Source organism: Ambystoma mexicanum, chromosome 2p (genome assembly GCF_040938575.1).
Source record: "Ambystoma mexicanum isolate Mex_15411 chromosome 2p, UKY_AmexF1_1, whole genome shotgun sequence".
NCBI classification, from domain to species: domain Eukaryota; kingdom Metazoa; phylum Chordata; class Amphibia; order Caudata; family Ambystomatidae; genus Ambystoma; species Ambystoma mexicanum.
Window position 1 is genome coordinate 1,445,173,341 of NC_090923.1, and position 16,159 is coordinate 1,445,189,499.

The following is a 16,159-nucleotide window of genomic DNA, read 5'->3' on the forward strand; positions in this document are numbered from 1 at the left end:
GAGTATAAGGCCTCGAAGGCAAGAGACTTTTTATCATGAAGAGACTTAACCATTGAAGAACCTGAAGCTGATACGGAACTGTTAGCTTGTGCTGGGAAGGCTCAAGTGTGTACTGTGCTCCAAAGTCCCACCTTGTCCCATGCTAAAATCGTGGGGAAGGGAGACCTCGAGGCAATCACATCCTGACTTATTATTTGTGAACACTTTCTTCCTTATTTTGAATACCCTATCCCACACTCTTTCTGTAATTAGTTGTAAGGAATTGGAAATAGGTTTTTCTTAGTATAGGCCCTTTTATTTTGACATGACACCACTAGGACTGCCTTATTTTTCATTTGATGGTTGACGCTTGCTCCCATCTTAGATTTAGATTTTGTTTTTCCACCCTGCATTTATAATTCAATAAACACCCTTGAACTGTGATCAATTATGTCTGCCTTTACTGTTATCACCATGAGTTCCTTACAATACGTTAACCTTGAATTGGGCAACGTTCTCAGTGAAGACCAGGGTGATGAGGAGGACCATCTAACTTGAGAAGTACCAACAAGCTAAATATAGTATGGAGAATAATTCCCCCATCTATCTAGCATTCGTGGACCTATCAACTGTCTTTGATTAACACAGAGTTGGCAAGCACTGACCTGTGTCTAGTGGGAAAGCGGGTGCAGCATGTTTGTGTGCTCACCCTTTATTGTTTAATTAACTTATATACTTATGCCCCACAGAATATCTTGGAGAGATTAACATCAGACGTGCTCAATATAGGCCTTTGTGGGTTTCCTCTTTTCACACGCAGATATTATTGTCTGGTTAACTTGAACTCAAAGGGATCTCCATGTAGTAATCATTATGTGTTCTAGAGATTTTGCAAAAACATATCCATATAAGCTACTCTGCAACGGTGAACCAGGATGTTTACCTCCACAACAATCCCTATTGCAAAAAACAGCGAATTTGACCAGCTTGGAATACGGTTTTCAAAGTATTTGACAGACAGGGCCCACATTGCCAAATAAACTAAGCACATTACTACAGACATTTGTGGGTATTCCCAATTCGCTAACCATATTTAAATTCAGCCTTTACCCATTATAAGAGCCTGCAGAGTACACCCAGGAGCTATGTATAGTGCATCTTGGATATGACAATGTGATCCCACTCCAAAATATGTAAAATAGACTTTTTAGAAGTAATTTGGGTCTTCCTACATCAGCCCCCCAGTATTTGAGTCATAGTAAAATGGCGGTTGGGCATCTGGAAGGTTATATGACTATGAGACATTATTCCACCCTTTGGTCCTCTCTGCTTGGGCTAACAGGCATGCAACACTAACTGGAACACTGATGAAATATTTTGTTCATGTACGTATGCTTTTCAAACATTCCTTGGCTAATAATAATCCGACAGAAAATACATGATGTAAATGTAAGCTATTGCTTTTGTGAACCCGATGTACTACCAAAAAATGCAAAGCATGTGGCTATTTCAAAAGGAATTTGAGTTTCAAAGGGTGATGCCGAAGTTATGTAAACCTGCTAATCGCGCCCATGCCTTACTAAGAAAGCCACGGACAGGTGTTTGTCATGGTCTCACTCCCTTGCTCAAAGAGAACAGCAGATGGTTGGACAGGGGTCTGGAATCGATTGGGACACCCATGGATTTTGTGCTACTTTGAACATACTATTGGGTGCTTAGAACAAGGTAATACATTCACTGTTGAAAAACAGAGGGGTTAACAAGGCAAGCCTGCTTTTTGTTTATCTCCAGAGAGAGCATGTCATTGGCCGTTCAGGGCCACCTCTGCTCAGTGCTAATGGTAAGACTTTAGAGAGGATCGATAATGAAGTAGAGTTTACATTACAAAATATCACTAGATTTGAACAATACTAATGTATTTGTAATGCTTTTAAAACAAACACATTCTTATGATGATTATTTAATTGTTCAATATTCTTGAACAGATCGCAATGTACTGTATCATTCACAATGTTGCTAATATTTCTCCATCTACTTTTTTGGAATATGTTTTTCAGAATAAAAAAAGTATTGATTGATTTACTGGGCACAAATCATAGCCCTTTTAGTTGAACCAGGCATGGGACGTACGTGTGACGCGTAGAAAAAATTTAAATTAAAGCACTGTGGTCTCTTTATTTTACATTTCTTTAAATGTTAACCATTTTCTTCAATAATGTTTTATTGTCTTGTGAATGAATGTGATATGAGTGAGATAATCAATGTTTGGTTTACATTGTTGATAATATCACTGTTAGGGGATCATATATTGGACCAAATACATTTTGTATGCGTTTTGTGCTAAAATGCTTTGGTTTTTATTCTTTGTTTCATTTTTTAACAGTTTTTAATGTATGCAATGAATATTGTTTAGGAGCACTCCACAGCATGAGACAGTTGTGGGCATGATCAGTATTGTTAATCTTAGTATTGTTGTTTCCCTCCATTCCGTAGTTCTGCACCTCCAACGGACTCGAGTACCTGGTGGGAAGGGTGTGGATCGGATTCTGGCTCATCATCATCGTGCTACTCATGGTGGCTTTTGAGGGCAGCTTTCTAGTCCGGTTTGTGTCTAGATTCACGCAGGAAATCTTTGCCATTCTTATCTCCCTCATCTTTATCTATGAGACCTTCTACAAACTGTTCAAGGTAAGAAATCCCATCAGAGACTGTAGAACCTTGGTCTGCATAGAGAGCTCTTCTTATTAGAACATGAGCTACTGCAGTCAGGGCAAGTTTTTCACTGGCAGGGCGTTCTGGGTTTTGGTGTTAGTGCACTTGCTGCTGTAAATTGGACAGAGGGATGGGAGATGTCATAACTGGTTTAAAGTAGGTGTTCGTATGATTGTGTTGTTGCCTGTAAGGAAGGAAGATGTCGTGACTGGGTAAATATCTTGTCCAGCTGGCCACTCATGCATGCTAGTGAAAGGTTGATGCATAAGTATGACTAAAAGCTCTGGAGAATGTTGAGTGTACGAATGTTCTGAATGCGTCAATTGTGCGCCTCAGCTGGAATGAGTGAAGATGGCCGGTGGGTGTTCTTTCTATGTATATAACCATAACCCTGATGTACTGTACATATGCATAATAAGCTACCAGACCATTTCTATAAAAATGCTCATGGCTGGTTTGTGTTTGGAGATGCCTTTACCTCTTTATAACAGTGCTGACAAGCTGAAAAAGGACCCAAAAGAAACAAACTTCAAAACAAGTAAGGAGTGCTGTGATGGGGGAGCAGCGAAATCAGAGCACCCAACTCTAACCAAAGGTGTCACCAATGGCACAAGAGCCGCACAGGTTTAGGAGATCTCATAAAACCAAAGGATGGTTTTAAACTATGGGTGTTACTCAAGTGCCCACAACCAGCCCTCAACCAGTCAGTGCTCCCTCAGGTGCAGAAAACACCTAGCACAGAGTAGTCTATCCAAATTATTGAGGACCTGCTCAACCAAATTAAGGCCCTGGGAAAGCAGCACCAACTGCCTCCAAAAAACATTAAAATAAAGGAGTGGAATGAGCTGGACACCTGCAACTCTGGGGAAGCCTTCATGGCAATCGCATTCCCACCGGAATACGTCATGCTGTCCAAATCCAGGCCGATGAGGGTCTAGAGCGTAGCTGGAGGACTGTATGCCATGGATACAGGTAGTGTACAGGGGTGAGGGGAGCGGCAGGGAGTTATGACCTGTTCAGCATACAAGACCAACTGATGACTTGCTCCGTTTTTCCATCACTGACCATGGCTGCCATCATGCTTCCACAGGGGGAGTGCAGCATGCAAGTAAGTCCCTGTGTTAGGGGCAGAGGCTTTGCTAGTGGGGTCTGCTGGGTCTTTAGGCCCAGGTCTTTTGGTTGTAGCCCCGGATAGAAGCTCAAGGGCTGCAACCAAAAGGTTAGCTAGCCCCGAGTCCCAACAGTCCTCACATTAGCATAGCCCCAGATTTTTTCCAGATCTAGCAACACCCCTGATTAGGGGAAAGAACACAGCAAGCTAAGCACATCCTAATGCTTCCCTGCACAGGGAAAACGAGAAAAGCAGGAAAGTGGACTGACCTTCAAGTACTGATCAGATTGGTCCCTACCCAAGCGGGTCTGATTCCATTGCCCTTTCCAGGCGATATACAACTCAAAATATTTATCCCAGACCCTCACTTATGGAAGTCTTGTCCCTTGATGTCTTTGGACCTGGTAGCATGTTACACTGGATATGGTATGCAGTCATGCCCTGGCGAGCTTGGAATGTCAACGCTGCCCCTCGTCTGTGTCTGAGGCAGCGCCAGCCATAGCCCAGCTGGTGCAGACATTTGGGGCAACAACATCTCAGCCATGGCTATTTATGTATTGTATTGTATTTTACCATATTTAGTGCTAGGTGGAGGCGTGTGGTGCTGGTATGTGTATGTGTGATTAATGCATCTCATTTATATTTATGTTTTCGGGGTCTAGGTTAAGAATACATTGAACAAAAATGTGGGAGCCCCTGTACTGAGGATGAACATTATGACACTTGTTTTTGGCATTGTTGAGCCTCCTCAGCCAGGTGAAACTGAGTCTCTCTAAGCCACAGTGAGCAAGGTGTCAACATCTGGATTACCCTTGTTGAATGTTGGAGGCATTTACAAAGACGGCACCACCTACTCCTTCAGATAAGTCTAAGAAGGCTTCCGATCCCAGCCCACCGGGTCAGGCTTACAGGGTATCGATGAAAGCCTCTGTTTGCATGCCCAAGAGCCCGGACAGAAGGGTCTTGAAGGTTCCTCGAGCGCCACTTGTGGACTCGCCACCTCGAATAAAATCAAAGCCAATTCCACCTCTACTTTCGTCTGCTCCGTCGAAGGTTTCGACATTGAGCCCCTCGACGGCGAAGCCTTCGACATCTTCATCAAGCCCGTCTAAGGTCTTTAAGCCACAGACAGAAAAAATAATGTTTTAAGTCAACGAGCTCCATTTCTAAAGAAGAGGAGGAGGAGCCTTTTATTCAGGTTTGGATTTGATAATGGTACTCGTGGTGTCCTAGAAGAGCTTATCGCTGAAGAGTTGAGAATGAGGGACCTGGTTGACACCGTTAAGGATGCTAGTGGTCTGGACACATCTCCAGAGGGGGAGTTTGGTTCTCCTGAAGGATCTGGGCATGCAGATGCATCTTACAGATCAGTGATATTGAATGTTATTGAATATCTTGGCTACGGTAGGGCTGCTTTGGAATGTGAAGAGGTTGACTTAACAGACATCGTTGATAAAGGGGAAGTTAAGATTTCTTTCCCCTCAGGCGCGCTCAACACTTAACTACTGAAGAAGATTCAATAATGCATCGCTGAACATCAGATTGCCTGTGAACAATGCAAGTTTTAATTAAAATAATTGGTCAGAACCAATATTATCACAGTCTCAATACAAATGCTCTGAGCAGTTCAAAAAAAGGTGACCTGTTTTAGGACACGTATCTGTACACAAAGAACCACACCAATGAAGCTCTAAAGGTATAAAGAGAAGGAAAAAGACAATTTAAAGCTTGTATTGATTCGATACAGCCTTGTGCATTATACTATATATTTTCTTGTTTATCTTTGATAAAGGTCCTACAAAGGATCCCATCCTCCCATTCCTTACTCCAGTGAAGAATAGAGTTCTGGATAATTTGAAGAAACCAGATTCTACCCCTGCAGTGAAAATAGGCTTCACCAAGAAGTACAGACCCTCCTCTGTTGATCTGGAGTTTCTTTCCGAACATCCAAGTCCAGAGAGCTTGATGGTATAAGCGGCCACATCGACTTCCAAGGGTGCGGCATATCCCATGATTTCACCAGACAGGGATGACAAGAGAGTTAATGCCCTGGGTAAGAGAGTGATCTCAACAGGGAGCATGGCATTGAAGGCGTTTAATACCACTTGTGTCTTGGGCAAGGTTTCTTACACTCTGTGGGAGGTTGTTGCCATGGCTGTTGAGCCCATCTTTGACGGTGAGGCGAGAGAGGGTTTCCTCAATATAATACAAGATGAAAAAGATGCCATGTGCCAATCTCTTCAGTCTGAGATAAACACGGCAGATTGTGTCAGCCGCTGCATGGCAGGTAGTACTGTTTTAAGGAGGTTTGCATGGCTGCAGAAGTCGTATTTCCCAACCGATGTGCAAGCTAGACTGTTTTTAGATATGCCCTTTGAGGGTTCTCAGCTATTTGGCTCTAGGGTGAGTGAGAGCTTAGAGAAACTGCAGTCTTCAAAAGCTTCTGCTAAGTCTCTACGTTTTGCAATTTGCCAGCTTCAGCAGGGCAGACTGACTTTGCAGGGTCAGAGGGGTCGTTCATTTCGATTTCACTCTTCCATTCGAAGATCGAGGGGTCAGTTCTCTCAGAGAGGACAGAGGAGACAGCCTCATGATTCATTAGGATGTGGAGGCAGAGGTGCTTCAACACCCTCTGCCTCTCTGCCATCCGCAGCCTCTGCGACTCCGAAACCGCTTTGAGGCCTTAACCCACAGGATTGTGGTAGGAGACAGGTTATGTCAGCATCTGGAAGAGTGGCAAACTATTTTTTCTGATGTTTGGGCACTACAAACAGTTGCTCCTGGATAACGCCTTCCTTTTCTAGAAAGGCCTCCAAACTGCCCCAGCCCCCAACGGCCCTGTTAGAGAATGGTGCAGTCAAATTGGTACCTACGGCGGAGAGGGATCAAGGCTGATACTCACTGTATTTTCTGATCCCCAAAAAGGACAGCAGATTGCAACCCATCTTGGAGATGCTTGAACAAGTTCCTCAGAAAGGACAAGTTCAAGATGGCCTCATAGGAATTGCCCTCGAGTCAAAAACCTCCCTTATTCAATTGTATTTAAGTCTGGGGTGAAGGTGTTAGGATAGTCTAGGTTATAGCATTACATAATAGGATAGGAATGTAAACCTATGTATGAGTTATTCAACCAGTTTTGCTCAGGTCCTGGGTTAGAAGTTAATTCTTTGTCATTTATTGGTTAACTGTACCTGTGCATGAGGAACCACACTTGTGTTGCATGGGTGGGATTCTGTCTCCTTGTGTGTGTGCGTGTGTGTTTGTATATGTGTGTGTGTGTGTGTGTGTGGGTGTGGGTGTGTGTGTGTGTGTGTATGCGCAGTTGGTGAAAAGGTGTGTCGCGGGCGCGCTGTCATGTGGTACAAATGGATTTGTCTGGTGGGGTGAGAGCGTCTGGAGACAAAAATGGGTGCATTTGGTGATGTGGTAAGTGTCTGCTGGCACACATGGATGTGCCTGATGGTGCAGGAAGTATCTGGTGACACAAATGGGTGCGTCAAGTGTATTGAAGTCCCCTGCTTCAGGACTCAGCAGTTAGCCGTTTGGTGGCCCTAGGGGCAGTGGACATCTCTAAGCTACAGTATGATGGACAAAGAGGCAGTATACCGGGTGAACCCCTGAAGCCCGCAGTGTGGTCCTCTCTGCATAGCAGCAGACTTTAAGAGGGCGCTTTGTTCCACTTGGACCATGTTTCCAACCATTAACCCCACACTGCGAGTTCCCAAGGTTCACAGACAGCTGAAGAGACGAAACCCATTTTCCACGTTTAAAATCACTGCTAGAGAAGAAAAGCCACAGCATACTTTGTTCTCTTTAAACCGCATTACTAGCAAACAAGCACTGCAATGCATTTCAGCTCCGTTGAACAACATTGCGAGAGAAAAGCTGTAAGGGAACACATACAGAAAGCCAAAAGCAGAAAGCCTACTTTACTTCGGCTGGAAAGCATTTCTAGTTTATGAAAACACACATTGGGCAAATTTCAACTTGGTTTATATGATTTTCAGTCAGTTTCATTTACCAAGAAGCAAAGCGTCTTTACACTAGAGTAATTGCAATGTAATCAACTCTCAAGCACTTTCAAAAGACTTCCCGAGTACAGGAAGGCCCACATAGGCACAAAAGTAACGGTTGCACTCGGAAATGTAAACAAAGACCCAAGGGAATGCCTCAGAAAGAAAAGCACACTTTAAAAAGTCCTTAGACACTATCAAAGCAGGTTTGCACAGAAATCAGTTGCAGATAGTGAAAACCCCAATGTAAATCCATTTATTTTGCCATTTTAAACATAGTAGTGTGAAAACAGCATCCAGACAGATTCCTTACTCAGATCACATTGCCTCCTGAATTTCTAAATGGTTCACTGGCACTTTATAACCTGTGGTAGGCTATGGAAAGTTACAGGACCCATGCCGGGAAAAAATTAGCAGGCACTGATCACCCAACAAGAATTTAGAAAGCTCACAGCTGCAAACACTCAATTTGAAGCCCACAAAGGGGATGGGGTTTTGAAACTATAAAAAGGCCACATCCCAGCTCCTTTGGAGCAGAGCAGCTGAGCCAACAGGACGGTGCCTGAAGAGAGTTGGAGAGGTAGAGCGGGTGGTGGGGGGTCTTGGAATGGAGCAAAGAGAAAGACTGGAGTAGAGGAGGTTAGTTGGTGAGATTTTACAGGTGAAGAAGGAGGTGGGTGAGCAAGGCACATTATCCCTGGAGGGTGAGTGGGGTGCCGTCATATTCCTGGGAGTTAAACAGGGCACAATGTCCCCAGGGCAGTTTAAGGAAAGGAGAGGGGAAGGGTTCTTGGAGGAATATGGCTTAGGAAGTGGAGTGGGTGGTTATCTGAAGTACAGGACGATTGTGGAGAAAGGGGGAATGAGGTGTTAGATGTGGGAGGGCTATTGGACCCAAGGGATAGAGTGGTACGGTGAGGCAGAAGTAGTTGGGGTGGGGAGGCTAGAGAAAACTCACAAGGGAAGGATGACAAAGATCTGGAGGAAGGCATTTTAGAGTGGTGGAAGGTGTGTGAAGATTGTAGTATATCTGTAGCAGCACTTGGTAGAGCTGGGTATTCAAGAGGTGACATAACTTGGTGGTATTGAGAGAGGTGGAAGCAAATAGAGGGGTCTGAAGTACATAAGACGTTGGGCAAAGGTTGGTCTAGTTAGGGGTGAGACCCTGATTAGTATGGCTTAAACCAACGGTGGGGCGAGGGGCGTACAAGTTTGGTGAGTTGTGGCGAGGAGGGCAGCACTGAAGAAGTGGTTAGGGCCCAGTTAGATGGGGAAGAAAATCTGGAATTGGGCTTCGTAGCCACCCCTCATCCCCTGCACTCTGCGGAACTACAGTCCTCCATCCCTGAGATCGGAGCAGAGCATCTACAAAGCAGGTCGTAAACCCAGCGGAGGGGAGATGCAACAACAAACGAAGGACCCTACCCTGGAACAGGGTCATTTTGGTGTGACAAATTAATTGGGAAGTTAGGAAGCCCTAATAATGCTAATCCTACAGAGTTCACACACAGGATATCTAGGACTGAGGGGATTATGCCAAATATGTTTTTCAAGAATTTGCCTATAGGTGGACCGCCATAAAGTACATTCAGTAAGTGGATAAATGTACCTTCCTGGGGTATTCTCTCCAACATTGTTCATTCACATAAGTGTTAGTTTGACGAATACGGGAAGGTTACTAATATGCTCTATGTTGCAACTTATAAGTGATTAGTCTAGTATTAGTATCTCTCTGTCCCACGGATCATCTTTCCAGTATTTCCCCCAAATCTTCTTCACTTATCTCTACCTTCAGTTATTTCTTCCCCTTTGCTTTAAGGTGTAACATGATATAATGTTTTATTTGTAGTAGGAGATATGCTCCTGTGAAATTCGCTAGGTATGCATTACATGGGGAGCAAGTGATAGGGCCAACACTATTCTGAATGAGCTGGAGTTGCAAACATTTCTGGGGTTGTGAATATTTCCAGAATACTTTTTTTCAAACGAATTATACATTTTCAAGAGAGCATCAAAGCATTCCAAGACCCCCTCATTGTACCACTGCAATAGGTGTCTCAGACCTCAGGCATACCATTCCTTCCAATCAATTCGAAAGTGATTATTGTGCCCAATGGCGCTGTGTAGTTTTAAACCTATTTTAACACCCTAACTGCTATGAATAGCGGGCCATATTAATTTAGTATGGGACTAGATCTATTGGGTTAAGTGAATACTCGATAATGGTGAAGGAAATCAAGAGTAGGGAAAGGTTTAAGAAAGTGCCTCTCATATTGTACCCATTCGGGTCTCTTTGGTGCCCTCTGTTGGTCCTTGCAAGTTGAGCTCGTTTGGAGGTCCCGAAATAAAGACGTACATCTGAAATAATACGACCACCTCATGGATATTGGTATTAAGAGAATTTTTATTTTTATTCTAGCTTTGCCTCCTTGCCACAGATAGCAGTCTAGTACTTGAGATATGCACTGGAAATACTTCTGGGGAATACCATAGGGAGCATGGAGTTTAAAAAATGTGCTGTAATGAAACCATTTTAGAAAGTGATATTCTTCCCAAAGTGATAGAGGAAGAGTAACCCAGTTTTTCAAATCTGACTCTATGCCCTCCACTACTGTCCACTTTCAAACATGGAGTCCACTGTAGTCTTAACTGTGATCCGTAGGTGCATCTGGGTGGTGGTCATTTTTAATTGCAGGAATGAACAACAGATCTGAGGGAGGGTGCCTTCATCCCAGCTGTAAGACTTCATCTTCTGCCAGTTCATTTTATATCCTGAGAGACGACGATACTGCTCAGTGATAGGTAGTAAGTGTGATCAGGCAATTCTAACTGTTGGGGGTGCGTTCATGCAGTCGGGTCATTGGAACACATGTGGTGGGAATGTGTGAGAGTCAGAGATTTTTGGAGTGAAGTTTGTAATGTGTGTGACAGGATTGCAGGAGGTGGGCTGGCCCTTGATTTTAGGACGGTAATCCTTGGTGATGTTTCCGGGTTGGACGATGTCAGCTCTGCACACAAAAAGTTGATTTTTCGTGCATTCATTGTGGCCAAGAGACTGATTCTCCGTGGGTGTAAGGGGCGGGTCTCACCTTCCTATGAGGAGTGGATACAGGAAATGCATAGCCTGTCACGGACAGAGAAATTGATTTACAAATTGAAAGGTAAATGTTCTACATATGAGAAGATCTGGAATGTGTTTAATGATTTCTTTTAGGTTAGTTCTTGAATTGTCTTGAGTGTTTATATTTTTAATTATTTTTTATGTACCTTCTGTATTTGGTTTTGGATAATATTGCTGTTGCTGATATGTTGTATATATTATATATAATATAAATAAATAATTTTTAAAAAAAGTGTGATCAGGCAATCGCAAGTCGAGTTACAGTTAAAAGAATATCATCAGTTTATAGTAGTAATTTACTTTGTCCCTGGGATGAATGCCTGCTATATATATATATATATATGGCTAACTAAGGGTTCTAGAGCTATGGAGAAAAGAAGAGGCGGTGGGGTCAGCCTTGTGTTGTGCCTCTGAATAGCTTAAATGAAGCAGAGATTGCCATTCCTGTCTTTACTTGCATGATTAGAGCCCTATCGAAAGTTTTAAACCAAGTCACAAACGTGCCCTGGTAAGAAATGGCTATTCCACTTTATAAAAGGCTTTTTGCCATTAATAGAAATGATTCGGCCTACCCTCTGTGGAATCTGCAAAATCTATTATATGAGTTTACTTTAAATGATCTGTAATGACCTGTCTGCTATGAAACACGCTTGATCTCTGTGGATTCTGTGCCTTATTGAGTGTTTAACTCGATCTGCTAAAAGTGTTGTGAGACTTTTTAGGCCATTGTTAAGGAGAGATATTGATTGATAACTCCCTCTCCAATGTTTTTTTTTTCCTTCTTCTGGGATGAGATAAATTGGGGCTTGATACATGGTGTTTAAGAGTGCTCCTTGTTCGAACAATGTGTTGTATAAAATAGTCAAATGGGGATTCTAAGCTTCATCAGTGTATTTATAAACAATGTCCGAAAACCCATCTGGGCCTGGCGCCCTCCCACAATGCAAAGAGGACATAGCCTTAGAGACCTTTTCCTCAGAGATTGGATGGACCATGAGCTCTGCCAGGTCACGTGGTAGCTTGGGAAGTGGTTATCTAAAAAAGACTTACAAGCCAACTGGTCAAACATTTGTTACAAGGAGTATAAGGAGGAGTTGTACGTTTGAAATAGATTTCTCTGGGATCAGTCACTGTTGCTGCTATCTCGTCGGTTACCGCTGAGATGATACTGGATGGTTGCTTCTTCTTGATGAGATAGGCCAATAGTCTTCCAGCTTTTTTCCCTTGCTCAGAAAATGAGCAACCGGCTTTCTTATGTAGGACTATACCTCTATTAGTGTAGATAATATTGAGGTCATGATTGGCTAAATCCAAGGAGTTTAAAGTCATAACAGAGGTTGATCTTTTGTAACAGCCTTCAAGATATTTTATCCGGGTCTCTAAGGCAGTCAGGAGCACTTTGTATTGTCGCTTGATCCTGTTTTTTTAAGCATCCCTGCTCTCCACATAGCTATTGCTGCATTCCAAAGTATTTGTCATGTGTTATCCCCTTTGTCGTTTAGACACCTATAGTCTTATAAATTCTTTTGGTAAGCTTGCTGTCTATTTTGGACTTAAACAGTGCGGGGGTTGATCAATAAAACAGCTTTATTTTGGCTGGTGCCATAAAAGCAGACAATAACAGTTATATACATTTTCAACATTAGATACAAGACATTAAAAAGAAATCTGGGGACGGCCACCAGGGGGCGCACGGATGAGGCACACAAGCTTGTGCTCCTCTATGGCCCGGTACCCCTTTTTCTGCAAATGTGCCCCTATTTTCCCCTTAAGCGACGGCCCTACACCGAAAAATGACTTTCAAATGGATTGTGTCCTCCAACGTATTCCTCATCTTAGATGTATTGCATCCAGCTTTGCTGCTCTTCGGGAATTTTTTCGGCAGAGGGCGCCGTGCGTCGGTGTCGTCGAGTCGATGGTCCCTCGAAGGCCTCCATTGAGGGTGACGTCATCGGGTATATAAGTAGCACGCGTGGCACCCGTTGGCCACAGTTCCGTTGTTCCGCAGTATAAATTGCTTCGGAGATTCGGTGCGCCTCGAGTTCTGTGAAGATAGTAAATAAATAAATATGTCCTCGTCATCGACGCCGACCACGACCCAGAGATTGGGTTTCAAAAAGTGCAAGTCGTGCGGTTCAAAAATGTCGATCACAGACCCGCACCGAGAGTGTTTGTGGTGCCTCGGAGGAGGCCACGACATGGAGGCCTGTACGAAGTGTCAGGCGATGATGGGGAAGGCCTTGCGAGAAAGGAGGGGAAAACTACAGGTAGGTCGCAAACCCGACCGTAAAGCCTCTAGCGTCGAGTCGAGGTCCCGTGAGGATAGATCTCCTCGATCCGAAAGGCATCGGTCCAGGTCCCGAAGCGATTCCCATCGTTCGTCGTCTTCGACGAAAAAGTCGAAGAAATGACGCTATAGGTCCCCCTCCACCTCATCCTCAGACGAGTCCCCAAAAAGGATCAAATGCCCCACCAAAAATTTGTCCTCCGAACAGTGGGAACCATTCAGGGTCAAAATGATGGAGGTGTTTGAGAAATCGAAGCCTCGATCTGCACCTTCTTCAGAAGCCGGCCGGGAGCGTCATCGTTCCGACACTCGCGGGCCCTTGAGCCCGGGTGATCGAAAAAGGAAGGATAGAGAACCTTCCAGGACGCCAAGCGAAAAGGACTGCTCGAGTCGAGTCGACCACTCGAGGTCACCGACGCCGTCCGAGACCCACCGAACCTCGAAGGGCAAATCTTCGAAGAGCGCCTCGACGCCCTCGAAGCAGGCTCCGTCGACGACCACTATTTCGTCGACGCCATCAACGCCTTTGTCGACGTCGACCCCGAAGCCCTCGGCGCCAAAGGCTCCAGCCAAGCCAGGCCAGCCAGAAAAAGGGAAAGACAGGGTTATAAGACCTGTAATACCCTCAGAGCCCTGTAATACACCTTCCTCCTCTACTCCCAGAGAAGGTTTTCAAAGCCTCTCCCTAGGAAGGAGTTTTTCAAGTCCCTGACCTCAATTCTTGAGGAACAGGAAAGATCTGATGAGGAGAATGTATCTTTTGGGCTACAATATGGCACCCCAAATGTCCCAGAATGCCTGATTTCAGAAGAAAGCAGAATGAGGGACTTGGTGGAATCATTACACAATGCAAGTGGCATTGACACATCTCCTGAAAATGACTTTGGCAGACCAGAACCAGGAGAGCATACCAGTCCATCATACCGTCAGTTAATGACGAAGGTAGTAGATTACTTAGGATGGGCTAGACCATCAGCCCAATTCATCCAGGATGATTTGACAGATATATTGGACCATGGTCCCACTGAAGACCCAGTACTACCCTTTCATGTAGCCCTGCAAAATAGGGTGTCCAAGAATTGGGATACTTCGGATTCTATTCCTCCAGTAAATAAATTCCTCACCTCAAAATACCGCCCTGCCATTAGCGACCCTGGCTATCTGTCCAAAATCCCACTCCCGAGAGTCTGGTCACACAGGCAGCCACAGCTTCTAACAAACTTGCATACCCTTCTATCCCTCCAGACAGGGACGATAAGCGTGTGGATGGCTGGGCACGGAAGGTATTTTCAGCTAGGAGTATGGCTTTAAAATAGGCCAACTCCACATGTGCCTTGGCAAAGTTTTCGTACACTCTGTGGGAGTGCATCGCAATGGCGGCGGAGCACCTACCAGAAGGGGACGAAAGGGAAGGGTTCCTAGCCATCATTAGAGATGGAAAGGAAGCCATGCAGGAATCCCTTCAATCTGGATTGGACACTGCGGATAGTGTAAGCAGGTCCATGGGCACTAGCACGGTAATGCGCAGATTTGCGTGGTTACGGAAGTCGGGTTTCGCACCGGACGTACAGAACCACCTTCTGAACATGCCCTTTGACGGGTCTCACCTTTTTGGCAGCAAGGCTGACGAGAGGCTTGAGAGGTTGCAGACCTCAAAAGCAGCTGCCAAATCTTTAGGGGCTGCTATTAGGTAACCTCAGCCTTTTTATGCGCCAGGACAATCGTGGAGGGGACGATCCTATCGTTACTACTCCTCATATGGAAAGGCGAGAGGAATGACCAGTCAAAGGGGCCAGAGAAAGGCCACTCGCCGTGGACGTGCAAAACGTGCAAAGCCAGCTCCAGCTCCAGCCTCTTTGCCATCAGCGGCTGCAACAACCACCACAAAACCACTTTGAGGACTAGCATCACAAAACACCTGTAGGAGGCAGGCTGTCACAGCATCTGCAAGAATGGCGAGCCATTACTTCAGATGTTTGAGCTCTAGAAATAATAGCCCAAGGTTACTGCCTTCCTTTTCTAACGCAACTTCAAAGCAATCCACCAGGGAGACACCCATTGAAGTTTTCAGACCCGCTCCTACACCAGGAAGTTCTAACCTTGCTGGAGAAAGGTGCTATAGAACCAGTACCTGCAGCGGAGAAGAACAAGGGATAGTACGCCCCGTATTTTTTGATCCCCAAAAAGGACGGAGGACTGAGACCCATCTTGGACTTAAGAAACTTGAACAAGTTCCTCAGGAAGGACAAGTTCAAGATGGTTACCCTTTCTCAGATCCTTCAGGCCCTTCAACTTGAGGACTGTTTGGTGTCATTCAACCTCCAGGATGCTTATTTTCATGTGCCGATTCATCTCAAGCACAGAAAATACCTGAGGTTTGTAGTTGGCGACTCACACTATCAGTTTCGAGTCCTGCCATTCGGATTGACCTCCGCCCTGAGGGTCTTCACCAAGTTAATGGTAGTGGTGTCAGCGCACCTCAGGAGAGAGGGGATTCACGTCTACCCCTACCTGGACGATTGGTTGATCAGGGCACGTTCTGCTGAACAAGCACTGGATCATCTGAAAGTCACCTGCCACTTCCTCCACAGACTGGGCTTCTCCCTAAATTTCAAGAAGTCTCAAATGACACCTTCCCAACAGCTCCAGTACATAGCAGCTGTATTAGACACATCCTTGGGAAAGAGCTTGCCTCTGAAGTCGAGGCCTCAAGACATTCTTCAGCTGGTTTCCAAATTCCAGAATGCCCAAAATCTCCAGGCCTACGACTTCTTAAGGTTGCTCGGCCTCATGCATCTTCCTGGTGCCAGAGGCACGTTTGAGGATGAGATCCCTTCAATGGGCTCTAAAGACTCAGTGGTCCCAGTTCTCATGTCAAATGACGGAAATCCAGGAAACAGCGAAGAGTGCACTTGGAAGACGAGTGCACGGAGATC

At 44.9% G+C, this 16,159-nt stretch overlaps 1 protein-coding gene across 8 annotated transcripts in view; it reads left to right on the forward strand.

Moving 5' to 3' along the window:
• The window catches only part of SLC4A2 (solute carrier family 4 member 2), a 1,509,271-nt gene that overhangs the window by 1,297,606 nt on the left and 195,506 nt on the right, over positions 1-16,159 (forward strand). For all 8 annotated transcript variants that reach the window (XM_069645996.1, XM_069645995.1, XM_069646002.1 and 5 more), the window contains one exon: positions 2,473-2,667. In XM_069645996.1, coding sequence (XP_069502097.1) covers positions 2,473-2,667 — 195 coding nt within the window. The remainder of the gene's footprint in view (positions 1-2,472; positions 2,668-16,159) is intronic.